Source organism: Euprymna scolopes, chromosome 46 (genome assembly GCF_053919585.1).
Source record: "Euprymna scolopes isolate OS-2025 chromosome 46, ASM5391958v1, whole genome shotgun sequence".
Lineage (NCBI taxonomy): Eukaryota > Metazoa > Mollusca > Cephalopoda > Sepiida > Sepiolidae > Euprymna > Euprymna scolopes.
Genome location: NC_136527.1, coordinates 216,182,611 through 216,205,572, shown reverse-complemented (window position 1 = coordinate 216,205,572; position 22,962 = coordinate 216,182,611). Strand labels below are relative to the sequence as shown.

Here is a 22,962-nt window from a genome sequence, read left to right as displayed (position 1 = left end):
AGAACATAATTTTCCTCTCCCCAATTAACCATTATCCCTGAGTGGCTTCCGGGCCTTGATAAGTGGTGACCACCGTGTAAAAAAAACAAAAAAAAACATTTTAATACGTTGTATATTTTTTGTTTTGGTCTCTTGGTCTTACTTGATTCCAGGACAAGAATTTATCTAGTCTGGTGGAGTATCCAGCTTCATGCTATTACTTGAGGTAACATCACTTAGAGAAGGTGCACTATTCCTTATAAAAGCTAATGTGAGTCAGCCATAATGAGATCTTATTTGGGCAGCAAATACGAAATGTGATTTTGAATATTTTGTCAGGGTTTACTTCTAGGGAAAGAATATCCTCATGCCAGGTTGTTCTGACAAACCCCTGTAGAGAGAGACCTTAAGACACTCGAGGACAGTGTCTAGTAAGCATTCAAGTTCTCTCTCTCGAGGTGTGTTTTATAACGTCATTTTCATTTGGTAATACTTTAATTATAATTTTGCGTACTATTGTTTAGGATATGTGAGAGTTAAAGGAGGTGTAAACCAGATGCTTTTCTTTGGCCTTAAGCTGTGTACCAGATTGGCACCAATATGGTTTGCGACTGGGTTTGGAACATCTTAAAGTAAAAGGTTGAAGTACACCTATGCTTGAATAGGTGATCATCTGAAGTCGAATGCTTTACCACTGAAATATATTTTAAGACGGCTACAAATCGTTTCTTTTAAAGAAGAAGGTATTTGTTGAGATTTCATGATCTGTTTTGTCTGTACAACCTAAAATATTCCCGAGTGAAAATTCTTTGTTTTTATCTGTAAGAAAGAAAGACTATTTCAAGGATCGGATTTTTTCGATTTTCGATTCTCATCGGATGAATTTCTGTACGAAATATATCTGAAAACACTGCTAACCATGTAAATTACCTTAGGATGAAATTTGCAAAAGATAGACTCAACCGTTTCAGAACCCATAAGGAACTCACACACACAATGTGACTTTTTTTTATTCAATTTTCACCCCAAACAAGGCACAGTGCCACTTTGAAGCAGGGGGCTACTATTAGGGACTTAATTAGCGGGGTCATTATGAAGGGAGATGAGTAGAAAGATGTTTGTTAACATTACACTTGAACTTCTGCATATCAGTACAGTTGGGAAAGCAGAATCCCGGAAGGGAGTTCCAAAGACCTGCAGTTCTGGGGAAGAAACTATTGGAGTAAAAGGCTTTCTTGCACCTAGGGATCTCTACTGTAAAGGGATGAGACTTAATAGCTTGTCGGGTTTGTCGGGGGTAGTTACGTCGGGGAGGTACAAGTGTTTGCAATTCGTCAGAGCATTCACCATTAAAGTATTTGTAGAACAGGCAGAGGGATGCAACATCTCGTCGATGGGACAGAGGCTGAAGCCTAGATGACAGTTCAGGACCTATCAGGTTGGCGACTCTCTTTTGAACCCTGTCCAGGAGCAAGAGACAAGCAGCAGATGCACCAGCCCAGATGTGACAACAGTACTCCATACATGGGCGAATGGTGGCCTTATAGAGGTATAGGATACTGTCAGGCGTAAGTAGTTTTCTAGCACGGTAGAGGGAGCCAACCTTCCTTGCAGCAGCCTTGGCAATGCTCTCAATGTATCTATTCCAGTTCGAATTCCCTGTAAACGTTAGGCCGAGGAGTTTAAAAGAAGTACTTTCAGGCAATATGTTCTTGGCCATTGCTATTGGTGGTAGAGAAGGTTTCTTGTAGTTATTGAAGGAAACAAGCTTAGTCTTAGCAGCATTGAATGTGACCAAACATTTTTGTCCTCATTCCACTACAGATTGGAGATCATCCTCTAGTGTTTCTGCCATTTCCTTGGATATGTGTTCATTTGTTTTCCCCTCATATCTATTATAGAGAGTGGTGGTGTCATCGGCAAATATACCTATCTTCGAAACAATTTTATCAGGGAGGTCATTTATGAATATCAGGAATAATAGAGGTCCAAGGATAGACACCTGATGTACTCCCGCATTTATGTCATAATTATCTGAAATGTAAAAAAAAATTTGTTCAAAGAGCGGGAGGGATTTATGTAAAAGCTATTTCCTATTTTAGTTGTATTGAGATTTATTTAGTGGGGATTATATATATATATATATATATATATATATATATACTAGCATGGGTGCCCGGCGTTGCTGAGCAAAAAAAAAAAAAAAATGGTCAAATTTTTTTAACTTTAACCCCTATTATGACCCCTTAACATTTGTTGTTTTGGGCTCAAATCAAGTTATTGAGTTGGATCCATGTCCAAGGAACCTATATCTAAAATTTCAAGTGTTTAGACTCCAAATTGTCGGCAGAGTTTGGTAGAGTTATCAAAGGTCAAATCGTTGACTTTTGACCCCCTTAACAGCCAAATTTCTGGCTGAAAACTGATTACAAAGATTTTCCCAAATCTCAGTACCCTGTATATCAAAATATTCATTTATTATGTCATGTTTATATAATAGTAGAGATGTTTAAAGATATAAAATACAAAATTAATACCATGTTCGTAGTATAATCTGTAACGCAATTTTTCAATCAATCAAACAAATGCATGTGTGAGCATGTGTCTCTTCAACCCTGCCGACACGGAACACGCATACCCACAAACGTTACAAGAATATTGTTTCTGTCCTGTGCTCAGAAGTAAAAAAATTTGTTAACCAGCCTAAAAATAAGAAAACTAGCAGGGTTTCGGCTGTCCCTATGTGATACTTTTTTTTTTTTTTTTTTTTTTTTTTACATGAGTGTCACCGCTTATCAAGGCCCAGAGGCCACTCGAGGATAACGGTTAATAGGTATACATTAGTCATTGTGATTTTAGCATAGTAAACAGTGGGAATTTTGTAACTTGGATTACTTAGGGGGACGATTCAATTAGAACTTGTTCACATTGGACTTCTTTTTTTTTTTTCATAGGCATCAACACATTATCAAGGCCAAGAGGCCACTCAAGGATAAGGGTTAAAGAGTGTACAGTAGAAATTGGACAATATAATAATCATTAGTAATGAAAATTTGTTAAATTTGATAACCTATATGGAACGGCTCATCAAGAACTTATTTACGTTAGACTTGAACACAACCATATTGTAGTCAGCCGGAAAGCAGGAAAACGGAAGACAATTCCACAGGCGTGCAGTTCTAAGAAAGAAGCTTTGTTCATGGAATCTACGTTTAGGTTTAGGCACAGATAAAGAGGGGGGGGGGATTATTGATAGTGTTGTCTGCTAGACAGGTGTTTCTTGTGAAAGTTTGGCGAGGGGGGACCATAGACTGAAGCTCAGTCGAACACTTTCCATGAAAATAAGGATACAGCAGAGACAAACTCGCAACATCTCTTCTGTGAGATAGAGGTTGCAAGGAAGAGAAAAGGACATCTCCTACGAGGCTATGAAGTCTATTTTGAACTCTATCAAGGCAGGACAAGTCCTTTCTAGCAGCTCCTTCCCAGATGTGGCAACAGTATTCCATCCTTGGACGTACCTGGCTCTTATATAGATAGAGAATTGCATCAGCAGTGAGATATCTACTGGATCGATAGAAAGATCCCACCATTTTTCCAGCGGCCTTGGCAACAGATTTGATGTACATATTCCATTTAAGATCAGGAGTAATGGATTTTTTCGATTTTTGATTCTCATCGGATGAACTTCTGAAAACACTGCTAACCATGTAAATTACCTTAGGATGAAATTTGCAAAAGATAGACTCAACCGTTTCAGAACCCATAAGGAACTCACACACAGACAATGTGACTTTTATATAATAGTAGAGATTAGTGTTTAAAAATATAAAATACAAAATTAATACCATTTTTATTTCATTTTGTTTTTTACACAGTGATCACCACTTATCAAGGCCCGGAAGCCACTCAGGGATAAGGGTTATTGCAAGTACATTACGTTAGTGTGGAGATTTGATGATGTGTTTACGTAAGGGGGCGGGTCATTAGGAATTTGTCAACATTGGACTTGAAGACATCCAAGTTGTAGTCCAGTGGGAAACAGGCAGACGGAACAGAGTTCCACAGGCGTGCAGTCGTATAATCTGTAATGCAATTTTTCAATCAATGAAACAAATGCATGTGTGAGCATGTGTCTCTTCAACCCTGCCGACATGGTACATGCATACCCACAAACGTTACGGCTGCCCCTATGTGATTCTTGTGGGAGGAAAGAGATTCTTTCATGAGAACTCCTACAAATTATGTTTTTTATTAATAATGAAGAGAGATTCAGTTTTAAGCGATAGTAATGATCCCGGGAGCGCGTGCGAAAGAAGCCTTTTGAAGACATACACGAAATGATCACACACATTTTGCCTTTTATATATATAGATGAAGAGAGAGTCAGACTCGAACAATCTCTTTGTATTTTGTGTCATTCATTAAAGAACAAAAAGGGCCCTACCAATAGAACTTGTTTCAGAGCACCTCCCTTCAAAGGAGAACCTTTTTTATTTCAATAAATAAAAAAAACATTAGGATCAGAAGGCCCCAGAAGATCGAGAGAGCGTTTCTCAAAGACTGAAAGAAGAGGATATTTTAAAGACTTTTTTATGTTTGTAAGTTCTTGCTTTTCAGGTTTTTGTTTCACGTAAGATTGTTCCTTTAAGTAGGAAAGTGAGAGCTTACCCGTTTTTCCTCTATTTTGTTGCTATCGTTTGGACGATAAATTTAACTTGGTCACTCCAGTCAATTGATAGAACTAATTCTTGAATTGTCTCTCATTTAGAGACCCTTTTTTTTACATCTGTTTTTATTTATAATTGTTACTTCAAGGGTAATTTAATCCTTGCTTTGGGAAATAAAAGTACCCAGCATTTTATTTCATTTTAATCAAATTTGGACTAAATTAACCTTACAGATCTAACCTGGTTTTATTTACTCTTCTATATTCCATTATCTGATACAGACTGCCACGTTCTCAACCTGTCTCCTAACCTGTTTGATGTTCCATATCAGAAAAAAATTTTTGTTAGAACTCAAAGAATCTCTTCAACCCTGCCGACACGGAACACGGCTTCTCGTTTGCATGCATTTCCAAATGTTTTTTTAATCGAAACCTTTCAGAAAATTCCGATCCACAAATGTGATAATGGTGGGGTTTCTCACGCGTATGTGTGAGCATATGTCTCTTCAACCCTGCCGACACGGAACACGCGTACCCACAAATGTTACAAGAATATGGTTTCTGTCCTGTGCTCACTATTTCATAGATTGTTTAGGGTATGTGAGAGTCTAGGGGGGTTTAAACCAGATGTATTTCTTTTGCCTGAAGCTGTGTACCAGATTGCCACTAATATGGTTTGCAACCAGTAGTAATTATCATTTCCTACACTGCTTTCTGTTTGATGTTCCATGTCAGAAAAAATTTTTGTTAGAACTCAAAGAATCTGGTTTGAAAATTCCGATAATCCAGAAGAAAACGGCTTCTCGTTTGCATGCATTTCCAAATGTTTTTTTAATCGAAACCTTTCAGAAAATTCTGATCCACAAATGTGACAATGGTGGGGTTTCTCACGCGTATGTGTGAGCATGTGTCTCTTCAACCCTGCCGACACGGAACACGCGTACCCACAAACGTTACAAGAATATGGTTTCTGTCCTGTGTGCGTCCGCAAGTGTCGTTTCAAACTTGAATTCAACGCAAACTTATAATCGCAATAATCGCACGAAAACGGTTTCGCGTCACTGTGTACGACCATGTGCACCTTCACATCGGAACTATTTGCAAACGTAGATTTGCAAACGTCGCAGCTATATGGTCTTTCACCTGAATGAGTTCGCAAATGCCGCGTCAGTTTCGAATTTGCCGAACAAACGTACCCGCAAAGTTCGCAGGTGAAAACTTTAGCATGTGTTTTCTTGTGTTCTTTTAAGCTCGATTGATCTGCACATTTGGATTTGCAAATGTCGCAGACGTATTCCTTTTCGCCTTCGTGCTTTTGCAGGTGAATTTTTAAATATACACGTTTTGAAAATTCCAAACCGCAAACCTCACACAAATTCTGTTTGTTTCGAGTCAGCGGGCTTTCTGGAATTTTGTCTGCAGATTCCATTTTGGTATTTATCCGTGATGCATCCTGTAGTCTTCCAATTTAAAGCATATCTGTAGCAGAAAAAAAAAGAAATATTACACATATATAATATATCTATAGCAAAAAGAGAAATATTTACATATATATAATATTAAGTTGGTGTAAAAATAATGTTTTTTGATGTTCAACTTCAAAAGATCATAACTCCTTTCAAAATAAACTTTATTGATCGTTCCGTCTGACTGCTTCCCTCCGGACTACAACTTGGATGTCTTCAAGTCCAATGTTAACAAATTCCTAATGAACCGCCCCCTTAAGTAAACACTTCATCAAATTTCCACACTAACGTAATGTACTTGCAATAACCCTTATCCCTGAGTGGCTTCCGGGCCTTGATAAGTGGTGATCACTGTGTAAAAAAAAAAAGAAATATTACACATACATAATATATCTGTAGCAAAAAAATAAATATTTACGGGGGGGGGGACTAAAAATATATAATGTCTTCAAGTCCAATGTTAACAAATTCCTAACTAAAAATATATAAATACAAGAAATAAATTTTGATGAGATCCCTGATGTCTTTCCAGTCAGCCCTTTTGTAATACCTCGTTGTTTTGAGCAGTGGGTCTTCAGTTTTGGGTCTAGAATTAAGGGCAATTTCTATCATTATCACAATGTAATCAGCGTTCCCGAGTGGGCTGTGGGTATTCGTTATACAATCATCAAGAACTGTGGTCAGAAATAGATCTAGAAGTGAGGGATGTTGATCTTGCTGGTCTGGGAAACGTGTCGGAAATGTAACCGTCTGTGATAGGGAATGAGATATAGAGAACCTATGTGTTGTGCTACCAGCTGCGTCTGTGGAATTAGAGAATCTAAGCCAGTTACTGTGGTGGACATTGGAGTCACCAAATACATGTACTTGTGCGCTAGTATCGAGGGAGAGTGCTAAAGCTATGCTGTCAGAGACTTTGGTTATTAGGATACAGTCTTGGGTTGAGGGAGAGCAGTAGATAAAATACAAGTAGCTAATATTGTGTTGCATATTTAGTCTGAAGCACATAAAGGCCTGATCCTCTAATTCTAGTTTTATTTCTCTAGTCAAGGGGAGGGTGTTACGAATATAGACTCCAACCTCATGCATATGTCTGTCTGAGTCCTTATGGCAGAGAGGGAGATAACCAGGCATGGTAAAGTGGTTAGAGAGAATGGAGGAGTGTAGGTTAGTTTCACTTAATGCTAAGATATTCAGGGTGTTTACTAGGAGAAATGATTCAACATCATCTAAGTTAGTTCTAAGCCCACGGATATTTGTAAACGCAAATGGAGGAGAAAGGTTGGTTTCTTTGAGTTTGGTCCTGGTTTAAACGTAACTTTTGCTTGAGCTGTCATTTCATTTTGTTTAATTTAAAAGTTTCAGTTAGAGTGAGGGATGCTGGACAAGTGGTTGTGCAGAATATCAGACATGCAGCACAAGTAGACCATCAGCTGTCTTCACCCACAGGATTGTGACCTCAGGAAAGCCCACCAGGGAGGAGTGCAGGGTCCCTTTTCATGCGCGACATGGTACTACAAACATCTCGATATTATACAACTGTTGATGGAGCAGCCGCTCTAAGTGCTACCAAAGGATACCTGTACTATCAGTCGGAAACAGCAGCCAGGAACTGTCAATCCGGTACCCTCAATCCGTTAAGCAAAATCAGCCCAGTCCAACTGCATCGACATATATGGTACTGAAACACCCCCAGTGTCCAGTTTAGGAGGATGGGATGTGGTGGGAGTAGGGAAAAAACAGCGTTCATTGCCCTAGTCAGGGAACAAGACCAACCACTGGGCAATTCTGACGAGTCTCTGTGATAGCACCTCTATGCCTGGCTAATAGGCAAAGAAGGAGTATGAGAGCCGGGCAACAGCCAGAGCCTATCTCCTCCATAAGCAGTTGAAGTCTGCCAACCAGTGATTTGTTTGAGTCACCAGTTCTAGGAAGGTTGTCGTCCAGGACCGAAGAGGTCTCCTTCCCCTAGGTTTGGCTTCAGAGTTTTCCTTCTCCTAGATGGATGACCTGGGAAGATCTATGGGTCCGTCAGCACTGAGAGGGTTCGTCCCGCATCTGCGTCCTAATCATTTAAACTGGTTTAAACGTATATATACCCAAGAAATAAATGTTACCAAAGGCAATAAAAGTTAATTTTAAACCTGGCTCATTTGTTTTGATTTTCAAGTTGTTTTTGTTGTTCTTTATTTCATCTCAAAAATTCAGTTTTTCCGAGCAGATTTGAAAAAAAAAGAAAAGGTGTCATCTTCTTTGGAAGAAGCAAGCCTCGTTTTGATTTCAACATTTTTTTGTTTTGTAGTATAAACACACTAACCTCCCCATGTTAAGAACGGCTTTCGGAATGGACACTCTTCCAACCTCCCCATGTTAAAAACAGTTTTCGGAATAAACACCCCCCCCACCTCAAAAGCCGTTCTTAACATTGGGAGGTTGGGGGTGTTTATTTCTAAAGCTGTTCTAAACATTGGGATGTTGGGGGTGTTTATTTCTAAAGCCGTTCTTAACATTGGGACGTTGGAGGTGTTTATTTCTAAAGCAGTTCTTAACATTGGGACGTTGGGGGTGTTTATTTTTAAAGCCGTTCTTAACATGGGAAGGTTGGGGGTGTTTATTCCGAAAGATTTTGAGAGCGTGTTTATTTTGAGGTTGGGAGCATGTTTATTTCTAAAGCAGTTCTTAACATTGGGACGTTGGGGGTGTTTATTTCTAAAGCCGTTTTTAACATGGGAAGGTTGGGAGTGTTTATTTCGAAAGCGGTTCTTAACATGGGGAGGTTGGTGGATCTTTATTTTTAAAGTCGTTCTTAACATGGGGAGATAATGGGTGTTTTCTAAAGCTGTTCTTAATATTGGGTGGTTGGGGTGTTTATTTCTAAAGCTGTTCTTAACATGATGAGATTGGGGGTCTTTATTTCTAAAGCCGTTCTTAATATGAGTACGTTGGGGTGCTTATTTCTAAAGCAGTTCTTAACATAGGGAGGTAAGGGGTGTTTATTTCTACAGCAGTTCTTAACATGGGGACGTTGGGGGTGTTTATTTCTAAAGCCGTTCTTAATATGGGGAGATTAGGGGCGTTTATTTCTATAGCCGTTCTTAATATGGGAAGGTAAGGGGTGTTTATTTCTAAAGCTGTTTTTAACATGGGGAAATCGGGGGTGTTTATTTCTAAAGCAATTCTTAATATGGTGAGGTTGGAGGGTGTTTATTTCTAAAGCAATTCTTAACATGAGGAGGTTGGGGTGGTATTTCTAAAGCCGTTTTTTACATGGGGAGGTTAGGAGTGTTTATTTCTAAAGCTGTTCTTAACTTGGGGAGGTTGGGAGGGTGTTTATTTCTAAAGCTGTTCTTTACATGGGGAGGTAAGGGGTGTTTATTTCTGAAGCCGTTCTTAACTTGGGAAGTTTAATTGTTGGTTATGTCTAAAGCCGTTCTTAACAGGGGCAGGTTGAGTGTGTTTATTTCTAAAGACTTTGAGAGCGTGTTTATTTCTAAAGAAGTTCTTAACATTGAGACGTTGGGGTGTTTATTTCTAAAGCCGTTCTTAACATGAGGAGGTTGTGAGTGTTTATTCCGAAAGCGGTTTTTAACATGGGGAGGTTGGTGGGTCTTTATTTCTAATGTCGTTCTTAACATGGGGAGATTAGGTCTGTTTTCTAAAGCCGTTCTTAATATGGGGAGGTTGGGGGTGTTTATTTCTAAAGCTGTTCTTAATTTGGGGAAGTAAGGGGTGTTTATTACTGAAGCCGTTCTTAACTTGGGGCGGTTGGATGGTGTGTATTTCTAAAGCCGTTCTTAACATGGGGAGGTAAGGGGTGTTTATTTCTAAAGCAATTCTTAATATGGTGAGGTTGGATGGTGTGTATTTCTAAAGCCGTTCTTAACTTGGGGAGGTAAGGGGTGTTCTTAAGATAAAGCAGTTCTCAACATGGGGAGGTTGGGAGTGTTTGTTTCTAAAGCAGTTCTTAACATGGGGACGTCGGGGGGTTATTTCTAAAGCCGTTCTTAATATGGGGAAGTTGGAGTGTTTATTTCTAAAGCTGTTCTTAACTTGGGGAGGTTGGGAGGGTGTTTATTTCTAAAGCTGTTCTTTACATGGGGAGGTAAGGGATGGTTATTTCTGAAGCCGTTCTTAACTTGGGGACGTTGGGGGGGGGGTTCTAATACTGTTCTTAACATGGGGATATTGGGCGTGTTTATTTCTGAAGCAGTTCTTAACATGTGGAGGTTAGGGTGTTTATTTCTAAAGCAGTTCTTAACATGGGGAAGGTAAGGGGTGTTTATTTCTAAAGCTGTTTTTAACATGGGGAAATCGTGGGTGTTTATTTCTAAAGCAGTTTATTTCTAAAGCAGTTCTTAACATGGGGAAGTTAGAGGAGTGTTTATTTCTAAAGCCATTCTTAACATGGGAAGGAAGGGGTGTTTATTTCTAAAGCAGTTCTTAACATGGGGAAGGTAAGGGGTGTTTATTTCTAAAGCTGTTTTTAACATGGGGAAATCGGGGGTGTTTATTTCTAAAGCAATTCTTAATATGGTGAGGTTTGAGGGTGTTTATTTCTAAAGCAGTTCTTAACATGGGGACGTTGGGGGTATTTCTAAAGCCGTTCTTAACATGGGGAGGTTAGGGTGTTTATACTACATTGGATACTTTTGTTAAAAAAATTCAAAGCACCTGTAAACCTTGAATTCAAAACGAGGCTTGGTTCTTCCAAAGAAGATATAGCCAGGTTTTTTTTTGTTTTTTTTTTAAATCCGTTCGGAAAAACTTAATTTTTTAGATAAAAGTAAAAGCAATAAAAACTACTTGAAAACCAAAACTAATGAGCCAGGTAGGTATAAAATTAACTTTTATTGGCTACGGCAACATTTTTTTTTTGTGTATATATATATATATATATATATTTTTAGTCCCCTGAAAAAAATAGAGTGGACCTGTAAATTCACTCTTGCCCCTTCGTCCGTTTGCACTTTTCCCAATAATTGGAATTTTTTGAAATTTTGCACAAACATTAAACATGATATGAGTAAAAAAGTAACAAAACAGATTTTCCGGGAAAACTCTGGTTACCCCCTAGGGGTGCCTTTCAGGTTAAAATGGCTAAAATTGACACGTTTGTGCTTATTAAAAAAAAATTGATGTCTTGGATTTTTTAGAAAACTTTCTGAAAAGTTGTAACGAACTGATTTCTATATAATTTTGTTTGTCTATACTTCGCGATAACTCTTGGGTGTGCCCCAGGGGGGCTATTTTAGGGCTAATAAAAACACTCCATTTTGGGGGGGACTATTTTACTATATTTGTCCAAAGTTTTCTGTGTCTATTTAGCAGTTTTGCATGGTGCTGAACTCAAATTTAAATATGTTAAGGTCTTGGAGACTTTTGGGGCTAAATGGAGGGGGGGCCAATGATGGTCATTTTTTTTTTTTTGTATGGTGTAGAACTTAAATTTACATATGCTAAGGCCTAAAACTGCCCCGTTTGTTCATTTTCGCCAGATTTTGATTTCTCCGGAGGACTTTTGTACGGCACAGTCACGTTGACACACCGGTTCTTGCCAGATCAGTGAAGTTAAGCAACGTTGAGCCTGGCCAGTACCAGATGGGTGACCATTTGGGAGGACTAGACGCTGTATGTACCTTTTGGGAAGGTTGGGCGTGGGGCCAACACCCTCACCCTGTAAAAAAAGCCCCTCGCTACAAAAACATCTACAAAAAAAAGTTGTAGATGGCCTATACCTCTCCAGGGGCTTAAGGGCTATGGACTGGGGACGTTTGGCTAAAGAGGAGGGGCGGCAAATGCTGAAGTTAGTCATTTTTTTTTTTTATGCCTCGTTCACTGTGCACTAAAAATAAAAAATAAAAACATTGAAATAAAGTTATTTCTTTTTTTTTTTTTTTACACAGTGATCACCACTTATCAAGGCCCAGAAGCCACTCAGGGATAAGGGTTATTGCAAGTACATTACATTAGTGTGGAGATTTGATGAAGTGTTTACTTAAGGGGGCGGTTCATTACGAATTTGTTAACGTTGGACTTGAACACAACACATCCAAGTTGTAGTCAGGTGGGAAGCAGGCAGACAGAACAGAGTTCCACAGGCGCGCAGTTCTAAGAAAGAAGCTTTGTTCATGGAATCCACGTTTTGATTTAGGCACAGATATAGAGTGGGGGAAATTTTTCACAGTGGATTCGGCTAGACGGGTGTTTTTCGTGAAAGATTGGTGAGGGGGGGGGGCCAGAGATTGGAGTTCAGACGAGCACCTGCCATGGAAATAACGATAAAACAAGGATAGGCTCGCAACGTCTCTTCTGTGGGAGAGAGGTTGCAGGGTAGAGAAAAGGGTATCCCCCACTAAGCCACAAAGTCTATTTTGTACTCTGTCAAGGCAGGATAGTCTGTTTTTAGCAGCTCCTGGCCAGATATGGCAGCAGTATTCCATCCTTGGACATACTTGGCTTTTATATAGATAGAGAATTGCATCAGTAGTGAGATATCTTCTGGAGCGGTAGAAGGATCCCGCCATCTTTCCAGCGACCTTGGCAACAGACTTGATGTACGTGATTCAATTCAGATCAGGAGTAAAGGTCAAACCCAGAAGCTTGTCAAAACATGGGGCCTCTCCCAGACGAGATACATCCATCCCAATTGATGCCAGATGGGGATCAGAGCGTTGATGATGTAAGGATAGGAGTTTGATTTTGGATGCATTAAAGGTAACCAGCCACGTCTTCCCCCACTGAACCACGCGTTCGAGATCAGAGGAGAGAGAATCAGAGTGAACTTTGTCATTTACAGCCTTTGACGTGTTGCCGTAGATGGTCGTGTCATCAGCATAGATGTCAACGAATGATTTAAGTATGTGTTTAGGGAGGTCATTGATGTAGATCAGTAAGAGAGTTGGGCCCAGGATTGACCCGAGGGACTCCAGCATTAATACTGCAGGCCTCTGATTTTTGTCCATCGACCACTACTTTTATGCCTCGTTCACTGTGCACTAAAAATAAAAAAATGAAAACATTGAAATAAAGTTATAGTGTATGTATCTGTCCTGCTTATCCTGCATTGACAGAGTACAAAATAGACTTCGTGGCTTAGTGTGAGATGCCCTTTTCTCTACCCTGCAACCTCTCTCCCACAGAAGAGACGTTGCGAGCCTGTCTTTGTTTTATCGTTATTTCCATGGCAGATGCTCGTCTGAACTCCAATCTCTGGCCCCCCTCGCCAATCTTTCACGAAAAACACCCGTCTAACTGAATCCACTGTGAAAAATTTCCCCCACTCTATATCTGTGCCTAAATCAAAACGTGGATTCCATGAACAAGGCTTCTTTCTTAGAACTGCACGCCTGTGGAACTCTGTTCCGTCCGCCTGCTTCCCTCCGGACTACAACTTGGTTGTCTTCAAGTCCAATGTTAACAAATTCCTAATGAACCGCCCCCTTAAGTAAACATTTCAGCAAATCTCCTCACTAACGTAATGTACTTGCAATAACCCTTATCCCTGAGTGGCTTCCGGGCCTTGATAAGTGGTGATCACTGTGTAAAAAAAAAAAAAAATTCACTTGATCGAGTAGTTTTGTTTTTTTTTTGGGGGGGGGGTATAGAGGAAAAACACCTTTTTATGACGGCGTGCTGAAGGTAGCCATGTTTGAAGTTTGAGAACACGCCATGGGGAGATAAGTCAGTTTAAAGCATGAACACCCCCTCCCCCTCCCAATCTTAAAACATCTTCGAATCTTTGAAACGTGGCTACCACACTATAAAAAAAAAAAAAAAGATACTCGATCAAATTAAGTGAAATTTTTTTTTAGAGAACTTCATTCCATAACGGATACATACAATATAACATTTTTTTGCGATATTTTTATTTTTTTATGTCTTGATTAAACTGTAGAAGTACCAATACTTTTTTTTATATTTTTATGTCTGATGTTAAAAATTATAAACACTTGATGTTTATCTTAAAAAAAAAAATTAAAAAAAAAAAACAGTTTATAAACATATTTTGGCAGATCCGAATGAGAATCCCCACCCCCATAATTTTTATAGTATGTTTTAGTATGTAGTATAGTTTTCGAGGTTTATTCCAAAAGCCGTGCTTAACATTGGAAGCTTCTACACTATTAGGACGAAATTTTGTAATCGATAAAATGGAGTTTTTAAATTACAACAAAAAGAATGGTTTCAACTTTTTTTTTTTGTGTGTGTCAATTCTAATAAATTACAATGGTAGTTTCCAAATTATGCAGTCAAAATTACCTGAATGTTACTGAATTATTTAAAAAAAAAAATTGTGTTAGCAGGTGAAAAATTGCTGCCATCTTGTTTAAATCGAAACGGAAAATTACCTCCCTTACGAACCCTCCTGTGTTCTACAATCATTTTTTCAAATTCTATTTTTTATTTTCTTTATTAAATAATTTGGTAATCGTGAAGAAAGAGAGAGCCTGTTTCCTCCGTTTGACTATAGGTGGCGTTAATGTCTGTCCACCCAGTTACGGAAGCACAAAATGTATATACCGGCACCGTTGAAATAAAAATAAATGTTTAATTTTAAACATGTTTTTTTGTTTTTGTTTGTTTGTTTTTTGCAAACATATTTAAGTTTGTTTGTTTTTGTTTTCAAACATATTTACGTTTGTTTTTTTGTTGTTTTTGTTTTTGCAAACATATTTAAGTTTTATTTTTCCAAACATTTACGTTTTGTTGCTAGTTTATTTTCAAACATTTACGTTTTTTTTGTTGTTTTTTTTGCAGGCATAAACTAAATATTTTTGAAATATTTTTCTTTTAGAAAAGTTTGCTTATGCACTTATTGTACCGCGCTATTTTTTATTTTTATTTTTTATAGTAGTTTCAAGTAATATTCAGGTTTTACAATATCCATTTTCAAATATATATATAAATACTCGCGGAAAAAGTAAAATAAGTCCAGAAAAATTAAGAAAAAAGAGGGGGGGGGTCAATAAAAAAAAAGATAAAAGAAAAAACGTTGACTTTTTTATTATAAGAACGTAAAAAATACTCGCGAAAAAACGGTTGTACCCATAAATATGTTTAAAAGAAAAATATAGCAAAAACATTTAATTTATGCTTGCAAAAAAAAAAAAAAAAAATTAAAATTAAAACAAAAATAACGTAAATGTTTGAAAATAAACCAGCAACAAAACGTAAATGTTTGAAAAAATAAAACTTAAATATGTTTGCGAAAACAAAACAAAATAAAACTTAAATATGTTTGCAAAAAAAAAAAAAAAAAAAAACATGTTTAAAATTAAAATCTAATAAAAACATTTATTTTTATTTCAACGGTGCCATTATATACATTTTGTGCTTCCGTAACTGGGTGGACAGACATTAACGCCACCTATAGGCAAACGGAGGAAACAGGCTCTCTCTTTCTTCATGATTACCAATAATTTTCTACCTCATCGATTTTCGTAATTCTTGGATCTAATCATCTTAAAAATACGTAGGTAGCATTGTTTACAGGTGAAATTCAGTTTTACAATTTTCCAAATTTCGCCCCAATAGTGTAGAAGCGCCGCTGTGTTTATATTACGTCGTAAAAAAAAAAAAAAAAAAATTAAAGAAAATTTTTTTGAAAGTACCAACTGTAGATTACTGTTTAAAATTATAGGGAATTATAGAAACGCTGGGACACGTTGTAAAAATTTACCGTTTATTGTCCGAAAGCTGTTCTTAACATGGGGAGGTTACGGTGTTTATAATACGCTGGGGCACCATTGTAAAAATTTACCGTTTATTCTCCAAAAGCCGTTCTTAACATGGGGAGGTTACGGTGTTTATAATACGCTGGGGCACCATTGTAAAAATTTACCGTTTATTCTCCAAAAGCCATTCTTAACATGGGGAGATTAGGTTGGGTGTTTATAATACGCTGGGGCACATTGTAAAAATTTACCGTTTATTCTCCGAAAGTCGTTCTTAACATGGGGAGGTTGGGTGTTTCTGGGCAGGGCACGTCGTACAAATTTACCATAAAAAAATGGGGGGGGTGAAAGTACCGCCCCTTTAAGTAAACACTTCAGCAAATCTCCACACTAACGGACGATCAATAACCCTTATCTCCACACTAACGGACTTGCAATAACCCTTATCCCTGAGTAGCTTCCGGGCCTTGATAAGTGGTGATCACTGTGTAAAAAAAACAACAACAAAAAAAAAACTGTTGATTACGGGGAGGTTTAAAATAAGAAAATTGCCTTTCGGAATAAACACCCCCATCCTCCCGATGTTAAGAACGTTTTTTTTTTTTTTCGTTTTTTTTTTTTTTGCATCGGGGTAACCACTTATCAAGGCCCGGAGGCCACTCAGGGATAAGGGTTATTGCGTGTACAGTCCACAATGAGGAATTTGTTTATGTTGGACTTGAAGACATCCAAGTTGTAGTCAGGTGGGAAACAGGCGAACGGAAGAGAGTTCCACAGTCGTGTACTCGTGCACTTCTGAGAAAGAAGCTTTGCTCATGGAATCTATGTTTGGATTTAGGCACAGATAAAGAGTGGAGAAAATTATTGACAGTAGTTAAGTAATTTAGGTGACTAAAATAGGACGACGCCGTGTTTTGTTAACTAAAATTAATTTAGGTGACTAAAATAGGACGACTCCGTGTTTTGTTAACTATAATTAATTTAGGTGACTAAAATAGGACGACGCCGTGTTTTGTTAATTATAATTAATTTAGGTGACTAAAATAGACGACTCCGTGTTTTGTTAATTATAATTAATTTAGGTGACTAAAATAGGACAACGCCGTGTTTTGTTAACTTTAATTAATTTAGGTGACTAAAATAGGACGACGCCGTGTTTTGTTAACTTTAATTAATTTAGGTGACTAAAATAGGACGACTCTGTGTTTTGTTAACTATAATTAATTTAGGTGACTAAAATAGGACGACTCCGTGTTTTGTTAACTATAATTAATTTAGGTGACTAAAATAGGACGACGCCGTGTTTTGTTAATTATAATTAATTTAGGTGACTAAAATAGACGACTCCGTGTTTTGTTAACTATAATTAATTTAGGTGACTAAAATAGGACGACGCCGTGTTTTGTTAACTATAATTAATTTAGGTGACTAAAATAGGACGACTCCGTGTTTTGTTAACTATAATTAATTTAGGTGACTAAAATAGACGACTCCGTGTTTTGTTAACTATAATTAATTTAGGTGACTAAAATAGGACGACGCCGTGTTTTGTTAACTATAATTAATTTAGGTGACTAAAATAGACGACTCCGTGTTTTGTTAACTTTAATTAATTTAGGTGACTAAAATAGGACGACGCCGTGTTTTGTTAATTATAATTAATTTAGGTGACTAAAATAGGACGACTCCGTGTTTTGTTAACTATAATTAATTTAGGTGACTAAAATAGGACGACTCCGTGTTTTGTTAACTATAATTAATTTAGGTGACTAAAATAGGACGACGCCGTGTTTTGTTAACTATAATTAATTTAGGTGACTAAAATAGACGACTCCGTGTTTTGTTAACTATAATTAATTTAGGTGACTAAAATAGGACGACGCTGTGTTTTGTTAACTATAATTAATTTAGGTGACTAAAATAGGACGACTCCGTGTTTTGTTAACTATAATTAATTTAGGTGACTAAAATAGACGACTCCGTGTTTTGTTAACTATAATTAATTTAGGTGACTAAAATAGGACGACGCCGTGTTTTGTTAACTATAATTAATTTAGGTGACTAAAATAGACGACTCCGTGTTTTGTTAACTTTAATTAATTTAGGTGACTAAAATAGGACGACGCCGTGTTTTGTTAATTATAATTAATTTAGGTGACTAAAATAGGATGACTCCGTGTTTTGTTAACTATAATTAATTTAGGTGACTAAAATAGGACGACTCCGTGTTTTGTTAACTATAATTAATTTAGGTGACTAAAATAGGACGACGCCGTGTTTTGTTAACTATAATTAATTTAGGTGACTAAAATAGACGACTCCGTGTTTTGTTAACTATAATTAATTTAGGTGACTAAAATAGGACGACGCCGTGTTTTGTTAATTATAATTAATTTAGGTGACTAAAATAGACGACTCCGTGTTTTGTTAACTATAATTAATTTAGGTGACTAAAATAGGACGACGCCGTGTTTTGTTAACTATAATTAATTTAGGTGACTAAAATAGGACGACTCCGTGTTTTGTTAACTATAATTAATTTAGGTGACTAAAATAGGACGACTCCATGTTTTGTTAACTATAATTAATTTAGGTGACTAAAATAGGACGATTCCGTGTTTTGTTAACTATAATTAATTTAGGTGACTAAAATAGGACGACTCCATGTTTTGTTAACTATAATTAATTTAAGGGACTAAAATAGGACGACCCTGTGTTTTGTTAACTATAATTAATTTAGGCGACTAAAATAGGACGACTCCGTGTTTTGTTAACTATAATTAATTTAGGTGACTAAAATAGGACGACTCCGTGTTTTGTTAACTATAATTAATTTAGGTGACTAAAATAGGACGACTCCGTGTTTTGTTAACTATAATTAATTTAGGCGACTAAAATAGGACGACTCCGTGTTTTGTTAACTATAATTAATTTAGGCGACTAAAATAGGACGACTCCGTGTTTTGTTAACTATAATTAATTTAGGCGACTAAAATAGGACGACTCCGTGTTTTGTTAACTATAATTAATTTAGGCGACTAAAATAGGACGACTCCGTGTTTTGTTAACTATAATTAATTTAGGTGACTAAAATAGGACGACTCCCTGTTTTGTTAACTATAATTAATTTAGGTGACTAAAATAGGACGACTCCGTGTTTTGTTAACTATAATTAATTTAGGTGACTAAAATAGGACGACTCCGTGTTTTGTTAACTATAATTAATTTAGGCGACTAAAATAGGACGACTCCGTGTTTTGTTAACTATAATTAATTTAGGCGACTAAAATAGGACGACTCCATGTTTTGTTAACTATAATTAATTTAGGCGACTAAAATAGGACGACTCCGTGTTTTGTTAACTATAATTAATTTAGGCGACTAAAATAGGACGACTCCATGTTTTGTAAACTATAATTAATTTAGGCGACTAAAATAGGACGACTCCATGTTTTGTTAACTATAATTAATTTAGGTGACTAAAATAGGACGACTCCGTGTTTTGTTAACTATAATTAATTTAGGTGACTGAAATAGTACGACTCCAAGTGTTTCGTGTGAAAGATTGGCGAGAGATTGGAGCTCAGACGAGCACTTTCCATGGAAATAACGATAAAACAAAGACAGGCTCGCAACGTCTCTTCAGGGAATAAACATTCTTTGAAGGTTGGACAACCAGTGGGGGTTTGTATTACTTTACACATAGATTCGAAAAAGTTGTCAAAAAACAAATATATAACAAATAAATGTTACCAAAGGCAAGATAAGTTACTTTTCTGCCAAACTGGATATATTTTTTGTGTTTTTATTCAATGTAACATGTTTATTCAGCTCGAAAACTATACAATGTTTACCGATGTATTCGACAATTCAAGATGGCGTCTCAGACCCTCTTTAACACCGTAAGTTTGGGAAAAGGTGTTATAAATAAAAAACTATACAAAATACTATTAAAAGCCCGCTATTATATGTCAGCCTATGTCACGGTAACATATATTGAGCGAATTTTTAACAGTATTTTATCCGGTTTTTTATTTATAACATCTTTTCCCAAACTTACCGTGTTAAAGAGAGAATCAGCCGCCATCTTGAATGTTCCAATTACATCGGTAAACACTGTATGTTTTTCGAGCTGAATAAACATGTTACATTGAATAAAAACACGAAAAATATATCCAGTTTGGTAGAAAAGTAACTTATCTTGCCTTTGATAACATTTATTTGTTATATATTTGTTTTTTGACAACTTTTTCGATGTGTACAGTAATACAAACCCTAAAAAAAAAAACAGTTATATTATATTTATAAACAATGTTGGTCATCCGTAGCTTAAAATTTCTCTGACGTCACTTCCGCCGAATGGATTTGTAAACAAAGTGCGAATCTTAACGAAAGCAGATTTTATCGCAAAAAAAAAAAAATAAAAAAATAAATAAAACGTGTAAAATTTAAAAGTGGAAACTTGTAGACTTACCTGTTATTAAGATTTGATTAAAAAAAAAAAAGATGAGTGAAACGTGATTTCCAAAGGAAAAGTTTAAAAGGAAACAAAATAAAACACGTTTAAAAATTAGCTAACGCCATTATTCGCCTCTTTCCGGTGACGTCATTGAAGAGTTCGGATAAAGGGAGATAACTTCTCCGAATTAACTAAAGTAATTTGAAACTGTCGATTCGAAAATTAAATTAAAATCTTAGATGGGACAATATTTTGTGGTCAATAAATGGAGTTTCAGATAAAAAAAACAAAAAACAAAAGAAAAACATTTTTTTTTTGTCAGTTCTATTAGTAATTAAGGTGGAACAACTCCATGTTTTGTTAACTATAATTAATTTAGGTGACTGAAATAGTACGACTCCGTGTTTTGTTAACTATCAGTAATTTAGGTGACTAAAATAGGACGACTCCGTGTTTTGTTAACTATTAGTAATTAAGGTGACTAAAATAGGACGACTCCGTGTTTTGTTAATTATAATTAATTTAGGTGACTAAAATAGGACGACTCCGTGTTTTGTTAACTATAATTAATTTAGGTGACTGAAATAGTACGACTCCAAGTGTTTCTCGTGAAAGATTGGCGAGAGATTGGAGCTCAGACGAGCACTTGCCATGGAAATAACGATAAAACAAAGACAGGCTCGCAACGTCTCTGGAGTTTCAGATAAAAAAACAAAATTAAAGAAAAACAAATGGTGTAAACGGGGTTTTTTTTTTTTGTCAGTTCGAGTCTAGTATACTTTGTCGAGGTTGTGGGTGCTTATTCCAAAAGCCGTTCTTAACATTGGGAGGTAAGGTTGGCTGTGTTGACGCTATTACTATTGGGACGAAATTTTGTAGGCGGTAAATGGAAAAACATTTTTTTTTTGTCAGTTCTATTAGTAATTTAGGTGACTAAAATAGGACGACTCCGTGTTTTGTTAACTATAATTAATTTAGGTGACTAAAATAGGACGACTCCCTGTTTTGTTAACTATAATTAATTTAGGTGACTAAAATAGGACGACTCCGTGTTTTGTTAACTATAATTAATTTAGGTGACTAAAATAGGACGACTCCGTGTTTTGTTAACTATAATTAATTTAGGTGACTAAAATAGGACGACTCCGTGTTTTGTTAACTATAATTAATTTAGGCGACTAAAATAGGACGACTCCATGTTTTGTTAACTATAATTAATTTAGGCGACTAAAATAGGACGACTCCGTGTTTTGTTAACTATAATTAATTTAGGTGACTAAAATAGGACGACTCCGTGTTTTGTTAACTATAATTAATTTAGGTGACTAAAATAGGACGACTCCATGTTTTGTTAACTATAATTAATTTAGGTGACTAAAATAGGACGACTCCATGTTTTGTTAACTATAATTAATTTAGGCGACTAAAATAGGACGACTCCGTGTTTTGTTAACTATAATTAATTTAGGTGACTAAAATAGGACGACTCCATGTTTTGTTAACTATAATTAATTTAGGCGACTAAAATAGGACGACTCCGTGTTTTGTTAACTATAATTAATTTAGGTGACTAAAATAGGACGACTCCATGTTTTGTTAACTATAATTAATTTAGGCGACTAAAATAGGACGACTCCATGTTTTGTTAACTATAATTAATTTAGGTGACTAAAATAGGACGACTCCGTGTTTTGTTAACTATAATTAATTTAGGTGACTAAAATAGGACGACTCCGTGTTTTGTTAACTATAATTAATTTAGGTGACTGAAATAGTACGACTCCAAGTGTTTCGTGTGAAAGATTGGCGAGAGATTGGAGCTCAGACGAGCACTTTCCATGGAAATAACGATAAAACAAAGACAGGCTCGCAACGTCTCTTCAGGGAATAAACATTCTTTGAAGGTTGGACAACCAGTGGGGGTTTGTATTACTTTACACATAGAGTCGAAAAAGTTGTCAAAAAACAAATATATAACAAATAAATGTTACCAAAGGCAAGATAAGTTACTTTTCTGCCAAACTGGATATATTTTTTTGTGTTTTTAGTCAATGTAACATGTTTATTCAGCTCGAAAACTATACAGTGTTTACCGATGTATTCGACAATTCAAGATGGCGTCTCAGACCCTCTTTAACACCGTAAGTTTGGGAAAAGGTGTTATAAATAAAAAACTATACAAAATACTATTAAAAGCCCGCTATTATATGTCAGCCTATGTCACGGTAACATATATTGAGCGAATTTTTAACAGTATTTTATCCGGTTTTTTATTTATAACATCTTTTCCCAAACTTACCGTGTTAAAGAGAGAATCAGCCGCCATCTTGAATGTTCCAATTACATCGGTAAACACTGTATGTTTTTCGAGCTGAATAAACATGTTAAACTGAATAAAAACACGAAAAATATATCCAGTTTGGTAGAAAAGTAACTTATCTTGCCTTTGATAACATTTATTTGTTATATATTTGTTTTTTGACAACTTTTTCGATGTGTACAGTAATACAAACCCTAAAAAAAAAAAACAGTTATATTATATTTATAAACAATGTTGGTCATCCGTAGCTTAAAATTTCTCTGACGTCACTTCCGCCGAATGGATTTGTAAACAAAGTGCGAATCTTAACGAAAGCAGATTTTATCGCAAAAAAAAAAAATAAAAAAATAAATAAAACGTGTAAAATTTAAAAGTGGAAACTTGTAGACTTACCT

The 22,962-nt window shown here is 36.3% G+C and overlaps 1 protein-coding gene across 1 annotated transcript; it reads right to left on the bottom strand.

The window, feature by feature from the left end:
• Positions 1-3,813: 3,813 nt before the first annotated feature.
• On the bottom strand, positions 3,814-20,388 carry LOC145271048 (uncharacterized). The gene is made up of 2 exons (XM_080126594.1): positions 20,263-20,388; positions 3,814-6,127 (listed from the first exon to the last, which is right to left on the bottom strand). The coding sequence occupies exon 2, from the start codon at positions 6,075-6,077 to the stop codon at positions 5,403-5,405; it is 675 nt and encodes a 224-aa protein (XP_079982720.1). The 5' UTR covers positions 6,078-6,127; positions 20,263-20,388; the 3' UTR covers positions 3,814-5,402.
• Between the last annotated feature and the right edge of the window lie 2,574 nt (positions 20,389-22,962).

What these genes read in the sequence shown, in the direction of transcription:
- LOC145271048 (XM_080126594.1), bottom strand. Translation starts at nt 6,077, where the DNA reads ATGGAATCTGCAGACAAAATTCCAGAAAGCCCGCTGACTCGAAACAAA.